The sequence below is a fragment of the Salmo salar genome, chromosome 07 (genome assembly GCF_965601325.2).
Source record: "Salmo salar chromosome 07, fSalSal1, whole genome shotgun sequence".
NCBI lineage: Eukaryota > Metazoa > Chordata > Actinopteri > Salmoniformes > Salmonidae > Salmo > Salmo salar.
The window spans coordinates 30,050,692-30,066,304 of NC_138297.1; the positions used below are offsets into that span (position 1 = coordinate 30,050,692).

A 15,613-nucleotide genomic window follows, 5' to 3' on the forward strand; every position below is an offset into this window, starting at 1 on the left:
ACAACTGTACAGATATTTCATATAATATATTTCTATATGTAGTACAGACATGCTTTTGTCAGGTACTGGAGAAAGGAATCATGTCAGTTCTATACATAGCATTTCTATCTGCAACGTTCGGAATGTTGCACACTCCTGAACACAGCCCAGAGGTTTATTTTATGTCAAACCCGGTCCCTTGCTCCGGAAACCAACTGTCTTAACCATTAGACCGAGAGGAAATTCCCACTAGGGCTGAGGGTGACACTGATTTTAAGTTGCAGGCAGGGCTACCAAATCACAATGCATGATTTACAGTGCATTCGAAAAGTATTCAGACCCCTTTACGTTACAGCCTTCTTCTAAAATGTATTCAATTGCCCCCCCCCCCCCCCCATCAATCTACACACAATACCTGATTACGTCAAAGCAAAATTAGGTTTCGACATTTTTGAAAATTTATAAAAAAATTAAAAACGGAAATATCACATTTGCACAAGTATTCAGACCCTTTACTCAGTACTTTGTTGAAGCACCTTTGGCAGCGATTACAGCCTTGATTATTCTTGGGTGTGATGCTACAAGCTTGGCACACCTGTATTTGAGGAATTTCTCCCATTCTTCTCTGCAGAGCCTCTCAAGCTCTGTCAGGTTGGATGGGGAGCGTCGCTGCACAGCTATTTTCAGCTCTGTCCAGAGATGTTCAATCGGGTTCAAGTCCGGGCTCTGGCTGGGCCACTCAAGGACATTCAGAGACTTGTCCCGAAGCCACTCCTGCGTTGTCTTGGCTGTGTGCTTAGGGTCATTGTCCTGTTCAACGGTGAACCTTCGCCCCCCAGTCTGAGGCTCTGAGCGAGCAGGTTTTTATTGCGGATCTCTCTGTACTTTGCTCCGTTCATCTTTCCCTCGATCCTGACTAGTCTCCCAGTCCCTACCACTGAAAAACATCCCCACAGCATGATGCTGCCACCACCATGCTTCACCGTAGGGATGGTGCCAGGTTTCCTCCAGACGTGACACTTGGCATTCAGGCCAAAGAGTTCAGTCTTGGTTTCATCAGACCAGAGAATCTTGTTTCTCATGGTCTGAAAGTCCTTAGGTGCCTTTAGGCAAACTCCAAGCAGGCTGTCATGTGCCTTTTACTGAGGAGTGGCTTCCGTCTGGCCACTCTACCATAACGGCCTGATTGATGGAGTGCTGCAGAGATGGTTGTCCTTCTGGAAGGTTCTCCCATCTCCACAGAGGAATTCTGGATCTCTGTCACTGACCATCGGGTTCTTGGTCACCTCCCTGACCAAGGCCCTTCTCCCCCAATTGCTCAGTTTGGCCGGGCGGCCGTCTCTAGGAAGAGTTTCCGTGGTTCCAAACTTCTTCCATTTAAGAATGATGGAGGCCACTGTGTTCTTGGGGACCTTCAATGCTGCAGACATTTTTTGGTACCATTCCCCAGATCTGTGCCTCGACACAATCCTATCTCAGAGCTCTACGAATAATTCCTTCGACCTCATGGCTAGGGCTGTAGTGGTCATGAAATTTTGTCAGCCAGTGATTGTAAAGCAAATAACTGTCAGTCTCACGGTAATTGACCGTTAATTAACATAAGCACATTTGGCATCAACTGGTTTCCACACACAGCCCACAAGCCATTTTAAAATGTTGAATAAATCCATGTAATATAGCCTACACCTTCACAATAAATCCATTGTTTTAGACAGGTCTAAAGAAGTATGATAAGAAGAAAATGTAGTCTATTTCAGAAGAACAGAATAGCATACTCTGAGTTGTCCTTGTGTTAGGTCCTGATGTGGCTATGTCAAATGGCTGTGGGCTACACTACTTCATTTAGCAGACAAGATTTGCTTATAATTCCGTGGCATTATTTTATAGTATTTAACAAAGCAGAATAAAATATAAATAGTCTCTCGATTTGAGGGAGTGAGCACATGCGGCTATTCTGTGTTGAGCGGTTAACAAAGAAATAGGTATTCCTATATGCTTAATTTAGAGTTATCAATGTAACTTTAGTTGTTCTACAAACGTTGTAAGGCTGCATGATGAGACTAATGATGATTTGAAAAAAGTTGCTTGAATGGCATGAGCCCCGCTTTATTTTTTGTGCAGGCTGTACACACTCCAATAGTCTCATTCACAATTTAACAAGCACCTGATAATTCCTCGAATTTCACGGTGGCATTCCCTTTGTGGCTGTAATGCACCCTAAAAAAAATCCATGCCTTTTGCGGCCCTGAGTGCTGCGTTGTGCTCTTCTCCCTGAGTGTGCTGCGCAATCTGTCACGTGATCAGGTTTTTCCTCACAGGCTACAAGTTAAGACAGACATATCGGGCACGCAACTGCGCGAGTCCTTATCCAATTCCGAGGTACATATTGAAGATATTGGATGAACTGTCCACATTTACTTTTCATCAGCCGACAAGGTGAGTAGGCCTAACGAACAGGAAAAGAACTAGTCTATGTCAAGCTGCTATCCCCCGTAGTACAAAGGTTGACCTATTCTATTCTGTGCGAGAAATTAATATTCCAAACAGTCTGGGACAGTTGTGGGATGCTATAGATCCCAAATTAATACAGTCACTAGCATAAAAAAAAACGTTTTTATGCAATATGACTGACGCAACAGATCAGAACGTTTAGCTTAAAATGTTGATAAACTATTAGGCTATTTCTTCACATTATAAGTGCAGCAATGCGCACATGGTATAGTAGGCTATAAGCGCAAATGTTCAATTAGAGGAAAACACCATTATCAAAAGTGACCGCAAAGGCAATTATGCATGTAACGCTTATATTATAAAGGTGAAAATGATCTTCCCCAAACTTGAAACTCACACACTACTTATATATGCCAGTTAGGTTCTACACCCCTTGTAAAGTGGATTAATGTGCTTAATTTTAAGAAGTTATTTGGCCACTTTAGTGATACAAATCTTATTAAAACATAGAAGCCTATGGGCTAGACTACATGAGGTGTGTGACTATGATACGAACAAGTGATAATATATAATTCACAAGAGACAGGCTAATATTGTCACCCATCAGACTAGTCTTGATTTAATTTTTTCTTTACATATACTTAATAATATATGTGTGACATTAGTTTTGATTTCGAATGGACCATTATCATGCACCTGTATCAAAACAGGGCAGTGTGAAAAAATAAGTAATCTATGCACCTATATAGCTAATGGAGGACGCTTTTCCCAGTGGTTTATTTTCATGCCAGCCAGGTAGGCTATACTCCTGTTGTAAATATAAGTAATGTGCTTAACATTAGGAAAGTTGAGAAATGAATAAAGATAGTAGGCCTAGCCTTTAGAAAGCTGATGGGATCCTCCTCTTTTTATTAGTGACCATCACTGTTTTCTCCCACAAATGCATAGCCTATAGAAATGTTGCACAACATGAGCTGATGGGCTCTCATGAAGTGTTTGATTCGATTTTAGAACACATTTGCTTTGATGTCAGAGTGATTAGAGGGACAATAGATTGCTGAGTACCAGGCAGTTAGCAAGTTTGGTAGACTACCAATGACCAGCATCAGAGCTTGGAGAAGCTTAATTACCGTGACTAAACAGTCATGTGGAATTTGACTGCTTTCATGACTCGTGACTGCCGGTGTGGCAGTAATATGGTCACCGCAACAGCCCTACTCATTCATGGCTTGGTTTTTGCTCTGACATGCACTGTCAACTGTGGGACCTTATATAGACAGGTGTGTGCCTTTTCAAATCATGTCTAATCAGTAGAAAGATCTTAAGGATGATCAGTGGAAACAATTTCGAGTCTCATAGCAAAGGGTCTGAATACTTATGTAAATAAGGTATTTCTGTTGTTTATTTTTTATACATTTGCAAAAATGTATTAAAAAAAAAAATGTTTTTGCTTCGTCATTATGGGGTATTGTGTGTAAATTGATGAAGATTTATTTTCTTCATTTAATCCATTTTAGAATAAGGCTGTAACGTAACAAAATGTGGGAAAAGTCAAGGGGTCTGAATACTTTCCGAATGCACTGTACATACCTTGAAATCACTTGGATACGACAACACTGATACAATGGTCAGGAGAAAAACCTTCATTAGCCGTAGAGTTGGATAGATTAAAACAGTATTTTTACATGGACAGCACCATTTGAAAATATATGCCCTTTGTCCAACTCTATGGCACGAGCTATGAAATGCAAGCGACATACCAGTGGTGCATCTAGCGTTATATTACATATTACCTTAAAAACATTTAATATAAAATGATTTAATTATTATTTAAACTTCATAATGTATCATCACAGGAGTATTGGTCTTCTGCTTGATTATTCTATGAGGACAAAGTCTGGTTGTGGAAAAAAGCCAAGTCCCTCTCTTCTCTTCTCCATTCTTCACTCCCCTCTCCTTTCTCTTTAGTCTTGGCTAATCCCTATCATGTCCATATATCACTCTTCTCTCCTCTCACTCCTCTTTGAAGTCTGTCCATCTATCACTCCTCTCTTCTGTCCATTCCTTACGTGACAGTGGAGTTCTGCCCTCGAATCGCACACCAGGCCATGAACACATCCCTATAAAGACAATAAATTGGAGAAGAAAAAAATATAAAAAATAAAATAAAATCAATCAACTAATCAATAATAAAAAAAAATGAATCACAATTAGAGCAGAAATGTTGCTTTATCGGCATTTTCCTTTCCTGGCTACCCAAACGCTATGCTACGCCACGCCCACAGACAATCGTTTCCTCTCCACAATGAGTCTGGATCTGAGCTGTCGAAACGTTTGGTTATTAGGTTATAAAATTATTGCATTGGAGCTCCTAGAGTGTGCGGCTCTCTTTTTCTTTTCCAAGTGTTCTACTCCGCTAGCCAGCACCTCGCCTAAACAGGTGTGCGGTTCTTTCGCCTCGAGGCCATTCTTTGGGAAGAACATGATCTATCTTGACTCCTAAGTGTTTCAGGTGGTAATGTCAGTGTGTACTGTATATGTGTCTGTATGGTTGCATTTAGACAGGCAGCCCAATTCTGATATTTTTTTCCACTAATTGGTATTTTGACCAATCATCAGATCTTTTCACATCAGATTTTTTTCAGCACTGATATGATTGATCAAAATGAAAAAAAGTGAAAAGAAAAGCTCAGAATTGGGCTGCCTGTCTAAACGCAGCCTGTGTGTCCAACCATCTATCTGTCTGTACCTGCAGTGTGTGGCCACACACTCGTTGCTGCAGTATTCCCTGTCCCAGTCCTTGTTCTCTACAGCTGGGTTGGTGCAGCCGGCTCGGACACACAGGTTAGGGCTGCAGGTCTGGGTCACATCTGGCCCTGGAGACACATTCAACTCCACCTGCATCTGGGAAGGGAGGGAGGGAGGGAGGGAGGGAGGGAGGGAGGGAGGGAGAGGGGGAGAGGTGAAAGACCGGGGGGAGAGAGAGGTAGGGGAGAGAGAAAGACAGTGGTTGATATACAGTAGTGTGAAGGATACCAACCATTAGATGACCAGGGCCCTGAGTTTTCAGAGAAAATGATGAAAACATATGCTAAAGTTTTTCTATTCTATACTTCTCTTACCCCTTCCTCTCCTTCAGCCCCGTCCTCGGCTTCCGTCGAACAGGCCGTTACTAAGGCAGCGGACTGTACCAACTCCCCCGAGGTCGGAGTGCCCCCCCCCAACGCGGCTAACCCCCCTGCCGCCGTGTCGATAATGGGAGAGTCCAAATCTGAGGCGGGAGGGACGATCTTGATCTGCAGAGGGGGTGGTGCCATGGCACCCCCGCCTCTTGGTTTGGCCTGCAGTGGCGGTGGGGCCTGGGCATGTACCATCTGCTGGAGACGGGGCGGAGGAGGGGTGTTCTGCATCTGTTGGAGTGGTGGCGGCTGCCGAGTAGACAATACCGTACTACTTGACACCACCATTACCCCTGATGGCGACGTCTGTTGCTTGATGATGATTTTAGTAACGGTGGGGGGGCTTGGAGCCAGGGCGGGCGTAGGAGTGGGGGGTTTGTGCGCCCCTGTACGGGAGCGGGTGGTGACCTGAGGGAGGTCTCCACCTGCTAGGATGATGTTGGAGGTGCAGATGTTGGTGATGGTGTTCTCTTCAAGGGCGAGGTGGGGGACGGAGGAACGGGTGGAACGGGGAGTAGGGGCGGGGAGTGGGGCAACGGGAGGAGGAGAGGGAGGCGATGGGGAAGTGTCCAAAACCTCAATGGTCGGCTGGAAGAGAGAAGAGGAGGAGAAAGGTAGAGGGGTTGCAAGAGAGAGGAGTTGAGAGGGAAAAGAGGAGATTTAGTTTACACACTGACAAAGGGTGGCCATCATAATAAACCTACTCACACACATAACTGAAGTGTTCTCTAGGAATACTTATCTTGCCTCACCTGAGAAAGCTGATTATCTCTGTAGGCTGCCAGAGCCTCGAAATACTCCTTCTTAGCTGCTTCCGTCTTCCTCTTGTACACCTGAGAGGAATACACATTCAGGGATATCATGAACCCGATACCATTACATTATTCATATCTGCGTGTGCTTGTGTAGTGAGTGTGCTTTACACGTCCTTGTGTAGTGAATGTGATTGTGAACATGCGCATTTGCACATGTGAACGTGTGTGTGTGTGTGTGTGTGTGTGTGTGTGTACCTGCTTCTGCTCCTCCCCCAGGCTATCCCACATGGAGGCCACTATCTTGGACACCTCTCCGAAGGTGGCGCTGGGGTTCTGGCCCTTAATGGCTGCCTGTGTGTCCCTGAAGAACAGAGCGTAGGCCGACACAGGCTTCTGGGGCTCGTCAGGGTCTTTCTTTTTCTTCCCTTTCTTCCCTCCTCCTCCGGCCGCTCCCCCTCTCCGGACAAGGGTAGGAGGGGTGCTGGAGGACGGAGCGAAGGAAGGAATGGGGGAGTCGGAGAGAGGGGGCTCGAGGGAGATGACGCCGAGAGAGATAGGGGACTCCACCAACACACTCTGCTGAGTTAGAATGGAAGAAAGAGGGGTGGAATGGGAGAAAGGGAGGAATAGCAAAAACAAGGACATCAGTTTCATATAAAGTGACGTTTGTATACAAATTTGTGTGTGACTGTAATCAATGAAGAGACTGAGGCAGACAGACGAACCAATCAACAGACAGACTGACTAGTAGACAGACCGACCAATAGGACTGACCTGTCTGAAGTCGTCCATGTCGTCGTCCTGTAGCGAGCCGGCCGGCGAAGCAGCGGCCGACGGCGGTTGGTCAGGTGACTGCGACCTCGCCAGGATGGCCCCGCCCCCTAGGCTGAGCCCCAGCTGGGCGCTGAGCTCCGATTGGTCGATGGTGGTCAGCTGGTTGTGGCCCAACAGGCCGTGGCCCATGTCACTCAGTGGGACATCTATGGTCATGGGGGAGGAGCTGCTGAACTGGGAGCCAACGGAGTGGCCCAGATCCTGGAAAATGAGGCAGGGTTCATACTCAGAAAAAGCCAAAGACAATGTATTACAGGCAGGACCGGCCGGCCCATTAGGCAGGATTAGGCGGCCGCTGTCACCACCAGATTGACGAAGGGCGGGATTTTCCGAGCTAAACTGACCAAGACACACTGTCAACAACACATAAAGCCTCACATAATTGTTCCCAAAAATAACTACAATTCCTCTCACCTAGTGGCATATGGATTATTTAAGTGAGCGCTGATGCCCTCCTGTGATAAGCAGAGCCCACTTTGTCAAAAGCTGTGGCGCAAAATATTTTGCTCGTCCATGCCGAATGCGCCTCTCCAGTGTGCTGTTGGCGAGACACACCGCTGCGGCCCTCCACCAACATTACTTCAAAAAAAATCATCTAACATAAATCATTTAGCCTATGGTAGAAAGAGTATATGGCCGTTGCTGTAGCCTACAGGTAAAATGTATGTCAATGTCATGAGACAGACACTTAACATCATGCACGCTTCTCCGATCAAATAGTCTAACCTAAATGGCACCCAATCAAATAAAAAAATGTGCTTCGATGTGAATATGGCATGTTAACAAACATCATATCCTTAAAACAGGACAGCTCAAAGTAAAATGGATAATATGGAATGGAAAAATCAGGCTACTCACAACCGCTGTCCAGGAGTTTCATACTTGGAGCTAAATTGTCATGATAATCAGTGGTTTTCAAGTTTGTATCCATAATTGTTTTTACAAGATGATCATAGTGAAAAATAAAATGCTTCTGCATTTCCCGCTATGTAAACACATTGATTCTCATTGCAAATAGGCTCAGGATAACTCCTGATAAAGTTAGGTAGCTGATATTCAGAGCTTAAACAGACAAAATGATTAGTAACAGGAAGCAGGACTAATAAAGCCAATGCAACTGCCTATTTTAGAAATGGTAAGTCTACCACATGGATGAGCATTCATAAAATGTCATTGTGGGCTGACACTGTAGGCTACACCCCAGCATTGGAGACTGGTGGGAGGAGGTATAGGAGGATCAGGCCCATTGTAATAGCTGGAATGGAATAAAAGGTTTCCATATGTTTGATGTGTTTGATACTGTTCCATTTATTCCAGTCCAGCCATTACAATGAGCCCGTCCTCTTATAGCTCGTCCCACCAGCCTCCACTGCACCCCAGTAAGCACGGACCAATGCGGACGTCTTTTGGACATATTTCTGGGGGTCCTGCCTGAACGTCTTTTTTTGTATTGATTTGGTACGTTCCGGACTTGATTTCAACATCCATGGACCGGATCTAATCTGAACCAATCATAGACATCTATGTTTGGTTCAGATTTGGTCCGGTCCGGTCCTACTCAAGACATCTTTTCAACTTTCATTCAGAACCGAAAATGAACCCCAAAAAAATTGTCTCGCCTAGGGCGGCAGAAGGGCCAGGACCGGGCCTGATTACAGGCAGCAACCATCTTGTTATCAAAGAATTGACCTGTGAAAAGGGCCCAATTCATATAATTTCACATTTCTGTCAATAACTAATTGTGTCGGAAATGGCACCCTAATAGGCTGGTACTGTATTACCTACAGTACCAGTCAAACATTGACACACCAAATCATTCCAGGGTTTTTGTTTATTTTTACTATGTTCTACATTGTAGAATAATAGTGAAGACATCAAAACTATGAAATAACACATATGGAATCATGTATTAACCAAAAACGTTTTAAACAAATATATATATATATTTTATATTTGATGTTCTTCAAAGTAGCCACCCTTTGTCTTGATGACAGCTTTGCACACTCTTGGCATTCTCTCAACCAGCTTCATGAGGTAGTCACCTAGAATGCATTTCAATTAACAGGTGTGCCTTGTTAAAAGTTAATTTGTGGAATTTATTTTCTTTGAGCCAATCAGCTGTGTTGTGACAAAGCAGGGGTGGTATACAGAAGATAGCCCTATTTGGTAAAGGACCAAGTCCATATTATGGCAAGAACAGCTAAAATAAGCAAAGAGAAGTGACAGTCCATCATTACTTTAAGACATGAAGGTCAGTCAATGCGGAACATTTCAAGAACTTTGAAAGTTTAAGCGCAGTCGCAAAAACCATCAAGCGCTATGATGAAACTGGCTCTCATGAGGACTGCCACAGGAAAGGAAGACCCAGAGTTACCTCTGCTGCAGAGGTTAAGTTCATTAGAGTTGTGTAAGGGCTATTTGACCAAGAAGGAGTGATGGAGGGCTGCATCAGATGACCTGGCCTCTAATATCACCTGACCTCAACCCAATTGAGTGAAGGAAAAGCAGCCAACAAGTGCTTAGCATATGTGGGAACTCCTTCAAGACTGTTGGAAAAGCATTCCAGGTGAAGATGTCTTCACTATTATTCTACAATGTAGAAAATAGTAAAAAATAAAGAAAAACCCTGGAATGAGTAGGTGTGTCCAAACATTTGACAGGTACTGTATATAGTGTACTACATTTGACCAGATTCATATGCAGGCCCTTTTCAACAGCAGTTCACTACATAAAGAATAGGGTGCCATTTCAAAAGCATCCTCAACCCTTGCAGTCCTCACCATGCCCAGAGCAGACCCCAGAATAGCTCCTCCTCCACCGGACTGACTGATGACCCCCAGACTCAGGTGGTGGTCCAGTCCCTGAGACCCCGGGTGGGGATTCACAAAGGTGGAGGCGAAGGACGGGTCGTCTCCCCCGACCACAACGTTCCCGGGGGTGGACAAGCCACCGCGCTCTCCATCCGATAGCTCTCCGAAGTGGGCCACCACATCGGACACGGTGAGCGCCTGGTCTGGATCCAGGGAGATGGGGGGGATCTCGAACTCCTCATCTCCCAGACTGGGGGTGTGGAACGTCTATTGGGGAAGAGCGAGAGGGAGAAGAGATGGTAGGGGATGGGGGAGCGGAGACGGTAAGAAGGAAAGGGGGTATGGAGTAAAGAGGAAGAGAAGAGAGAGAAGAGGGGAAAGAGGGTGGCAAGAGCAAAGGTTATAATTATTATAGATTGAGACTTCCTCACCTGCTATATTGGGTGTGAGTGTTGTGTGAGTAACTGCTGATTGTGTGTGTTGTAAAGAGAGAGAGAGAGAGAGAGAGAGAGAGAGACAATATAGTGGAGAGAAAAAGAGAGTGAATGAGAGTTTAGAAGCAAGAGAAGTGGAAGGAAGGAATGAGTAGCTACCTCAGAGGATGAGAGGAATGGATTGCCCGCCCCGCTGATGGTCAGGTAGTTGTCACTGCCTTCAGGGAACTGAAACACACACACACGGGTCAAATCATCATCACATAGGAGAATAAGTCTCATTATCATCATCCTAACAGTCAGCATCCCTTTAAAACATCTGTGGCATCATACAAGGCTCGAACAAGGCTGCTGTATCACATCCGGCCGTGATTGGGAGTCCCATAGGGCGGCGCACAATTGGCCCAGCGTTGTCCGGGTTTGGCCGGGGTAGGCCATCATTGTAAATAAGAATTTGTTCTTAACTGAGCACATCTACTGCTGCTAAGCTTCCCAGTAAAGCAAACGAAAGTAATTAAGCATTCCAGAAGAAAAGTGCTCAAAATAGCCCATGTTAATATATGCAGCTTAAGAAACAAGGTTCATGAAATCAATAATTTGCTAGTAACAGATGACATCCATATTCTGACTCTCTCTGAAACTCACTTAGATAATACCTTTGATACAGTGGTAGCAAAACAAGGTTATAACATTTATAGAAAAGATAGAATTGCCAATGGTGGAGGTTTTGCTGTTTATACTCATGTAACCGATGTGAAATGGCTAGTTAGTTAGCGGTGGTGCGCGCTAATAGCGTTTCAATCAGTGACGTCACTCGCTCTGAGACTTGAAGTAGGGTTTCCCCTTGCGTTGCAAGGACCACGGCTTTTGTGGCGCGATGGGTAACGATGCTTCGGTGGGTGTCAGTTGTTGATGTGTGCAAGGGTCCCTGGTTCGAGCCCAGGTTGGGGCGAAGAGAGGGACGGAACCTACACTGTTACATACACTCAGAACCACATTCCTGTAAAGATTAGAGGATCTCATGTCAAATACTGTTGAAATAATATGGCTACAGGTTAATCTGCCTCACCTAAAACCCATTCTGGTGGGAAGCTGCTATAGACCACCAAGTGCTAAGTCAGTATCTGGATAATATGTGTGAAATGCATGTGATATCAACTGAGAGGTATATTTTCTAGGTGATTTAAATATTGACTGGCTTTCATCAAGCTGCCCACTCAAGAAAAAGCTTCAAACTGTAACCAGTGCCTGCAACCTGGTTCAGGTTATCAGTCAACCTACCAGGGTAGTTACAAACGGCACAGGAATGAAATCATCAACATGTATTGATCACATCTTTACTAATGCAGCAGAAATTAGCTTGAAAGCAGTATCCAGATCCATCAGATGTAGTGATCACAATATAGTAGCCATATCTAGGAAAACCAAAGTTCCAACGGCTGGGCCTAACATAGTGTATAAAAGGTCATACAAGAAGTTTTGTAGTGATTCCTATGTTATTGATGTAAAGAATATCTGTTGGTCCGTGGTGTGTAATGAGGAGCAAACAGACACTGCACTTGAAACATTTATGAAATTGCTTACTCCAGTTGCTAATAAGCATGCACCCATTAAGAAAAAGGCTAAAAAGTGCTAAATCCCCGTGGATTGATGAGGAATTGAAAAATTGTATGGTTGAGAGGGATGAGGCAAAAGGAATGGTAAATAAGTCTGGCTGCACAACCAATTGGCAAACTTATTGCGAATTAAGAAATCATGTGACTAAGCTGAATAAAAAGAAGAAGAAACTACACTATGAAACCAAGATAAATGAAATAAAGATTGATAGTAAAAAGCTTTGGAGCACCTTAAATGAAATTCTGGGAAAAAAGGTAAACTCAGCTCCATCATTCATTGAAACAGATGGCTCATTCATCACAAAACCAACTGATATTGCCAACTACTTTAATGATTTTTTAATTGGCAAGATTAGCAAATTTAGGCATAACATGCCAGCAACAAACGCTGACACTACACATCCAAGTAAGTATAACTGACCAAATTATGAAAGACAAATTCCGTAAAGTTAATGAGGAAGAGGTGAAAAAATGATTGTTGTTTATCAACAATGACAAGCCACCGGGGTCTGACAAGGCAGCTGTCTTGGCCCATTACTTTTTTCATTCTTTACTAATGAATTGCCACTGGCCTTGAGGAAAGCCAGAGTGTCTATGAATGCGGATGACTCAACAATATACATATTAGCTACTACAGTGACTGAAATGACTGCAACACTTAACAAAGAGTTGCAGTTAGTTTCAGAGTGGGTGGCAAGGAATAAGTTAGTCCTAAATATTTATAGAACTAAAGGCATTGTATTTGGGACAAATCATTCACTAAACCTCAACTAAATATTGTAATAAATAATGTGGAAATTGAGCAAGTTGAGGTGACTAAACTGCTTGGAGTTACCCTGGATTGTAAACTGTCATGGTCAAAACATATTGATACAGTAGCTAAGATGGGAAGAAGTATGTCTATGATAAGGCACTGCTCTACCTTCTTGACAGCACTGTCAACAAGGCAGGTCCTACAGGCCCTAGTTTTGTCGTACCTGGACTACTGTTCAGTCGTGGGGTCAGGTGCCACAAAAAAGGACTTAGGAAAATTGCAATTGGTTCAGAACTGGGCAGCACGGCTGGCCATTGGATGTACACAGAGGGCTAATATTAATAATATGCATGTCAATCTCTCCTGGCTCAAAGTGGAGGAGAAATTGACTTCATCACTGCTTGTATTTAAGATGTATTGACATGTCGAATGCACCGAGCTGTCTATTTGAATTACTGGCGCACAGCTCGGACAGCCATGCATACCCCACAAGAGGTCTCTTCACAGTCCCCATGTCCAGAACAGACTATGGAAGGCGCACAGTACTAAATAGAGCCATGACTACATGGAACTCTATTCCACATCAAGTAACTCATGCAAGCAGAACATTTTGATTTAATAAACAGATTTTTTTTTTTAAACACCTTATGGAACAGCCGGGACTGTGAAGCAACACAAACATAGGTGCATACACACACACACACACACACACACACACACACACGGATTTTGTACTGTATATTTATGTGGTAGTGGTAGAGTAGGGGCCCGAGGGCACACAGTCTGAATGTATTGTAATGTTTTTTAAATTGTATAAGCTGCCTTAATTTTGCTGGACCCCAGGAAGAGTAGCTGCTGCCTTGGCAGCAGCTGATGGAGATCCATAATAAATACAAATACTGACTTGCCTAGTTAAATCAAAAATATATATAAAAATAGGGATGGCAGCACCTCATCAGACCATAATAACCAACAACTAGATATAATGTTCACGCAAACTTTACCATTCATCAAAACATTGAAAAGGAAAATAACAGCTGAGCTCACATCACTTCCCCACACACGTACTGGATATACTACATATTCAACCAAGCCCTTATATGCTGTTGTAAAATAGTTATTGTACAGGATTCTGAGTGCATGTGAGAGTCAGTGAGTTTTCCATAGAGCACAACACACAGACAGACACACAGGTCGCTTGTCAAATCAATCTCGCTGTCAGTCACCTTATTGTCATATCCATTGAAAGACCCAGGGTCCAGGAATTCTGGATCTCCGTGTGGCCCAGTCCCATCCGTTAGATCGGAATAAAAATTCAGGTCCATTATCTAATGGCGCCTCGTATGACATTAAATCAATGCAATTGGTTGATATACGGAATAAATCTAATCTAAAACGTCTGTACCACTGACTGTTTTAGTACCACAAAATGTATAACCAAAAAAATAAATCATGACTCGAGGCTACACACCGAATTCAGATTTCTGTCATGAAATATGCAGGATTTAGCGACGTGATGGTATGAAACGAAGCAGTTGTTAGCTATGCTCATATGGCCAAATAATTATTGTAGTGCACGCCAGCGCTCTCACTCACACCAAAAATAACCTCTCTTTACTAATTAGCGTGGCTATCCTAGCTGACGCAAGGCTGTGTAGTACCGAATCATGTGCTAATGGTATCTCTGGTTAAAATTCTACAGCTACTACACCCGAAAAAAATGACAAACTCGTGTTAACAGATGGGTAATATTACAAGTTATATGGAGTCCCGCAAATAGCCGTATTTTGATGTGTCTTGAGGCATTTCAGAATTGAGCTAGTCTGGTTCTTTCTCACAGCTGCTCTACTCTGCGCTCGAACAAGGCTGCTCAATGGATCCTGAACTGTGGATTTGGATTGGAATCAATCACCATGGGTCGGGTTCCAGTGTGGGGAATGGTTGGGAATAGAGGGTGTCTGGGATTTCGGACTTTTGCTTTCACAGTTGTTTTAGTTCAAATATTTGTCATCATGTAACAATCAACGTTCTTGTGTAGACACTCATATGGCTGGCTCAAGTCAGTATACAACCAATCTCTAGTTGAAATAAGTAAACAACAAATCGCACAGACTTCTCTCCCCCCAGGCCCCCATTTTTCTCAAATGGTTCATCCCAATGGCCTAGTAAACCAAATTAAATCATTTTAACCGTTTATTCTCTGGAGACAGAATACCCCACACCACTACAACCCACTTTCAAATATTTGGTAAAGCCAATTGTTAACATTAATTTTGGTAAATAGCCATTGTCGCAGTTTTATTTGAACAGTCGGAATATGGTACGAAAGGGATCACGACCGCCCTTTTCCTGTGTTTAGATCTTGGTTCTACTAGCAAGCGTTCTCAGCTTTTGAAACAAGGCCACGTGAAACTCACTAACTATTTCATCTAAGGCTTCAAGGACTTTTAAAGAATCAGAAGCGAACTGCAGCTCGTGACAAACTAGGAAACTGTTAGCTATGCTAGCTAGCTAGCTAACGTTAAATCTGAATTGATGTCGGGCTGAGCGTGAGTGTTCATTGTGTGTTGGAAAACCAAAGATTGTGGAGACTTGGGCGAGCCAATCTGTACACGTTTGAATATGCCGACCACACGTGATTCCCCCACTGCGAAACGTTCTACACTTCTTACCTCCATTATTACCCCGAAATCTGCTCTGTCCCACTTTTCTGAATTTCGCCCGTGATAATTTTTCCTAAAAAAATTACATTGCACCGGCTTCCGTGATTGTCTCGAGAAGAGGAAGTGACATCATTTCCA

At 43.6% G+C, this 15,613-nt stretch overlaps 1 protein-coding gene across 2 annotated transcripts; it reads right to left on the reverse strand.

Moving 5' to 3' along the window:
• Nucleotides 1-3,309: 3,309 nt before the first annotated feature.
• On the reverse strand, nt 3,310-15,613 carry LOC106608972 (TOX high mobility group box family member 4-B). Of its 2 annotated transcripts, none has more exons than XM_014207252.3 (9): nt 15,485-15,613; nt 10,602-10,670; nt 9,979-10,275; nt 7,139-7,399; nt 6,620-6,940; nt 6,362-6,442; nt 5,553-6,197; nt 5,180-5,334; nt 3,310-4,550 (listed from the first exon to the last, which is right to left on the reverse strand). In XM_014207252.3, exons 1-9 carry the CDS (start codon nt 15,488-15,490, stop codon nt 4,496-4,498), a joined length of 1,890 nt encoding a protein of 629 aa, XP_014062727.1. In that variant the 5' UTR covers nt 15,491-15,613; the 3' UTR covers nt 3,310-4,495. The 2 variants fall into 2 exon arrangements, with proteins under 2 accessions (XP_014062727.1, XP_014062725.1); XM_014207250.3 differs by lacking the exon at nt 15,485-15,613 and adding an exon at nt 14,039-15,464.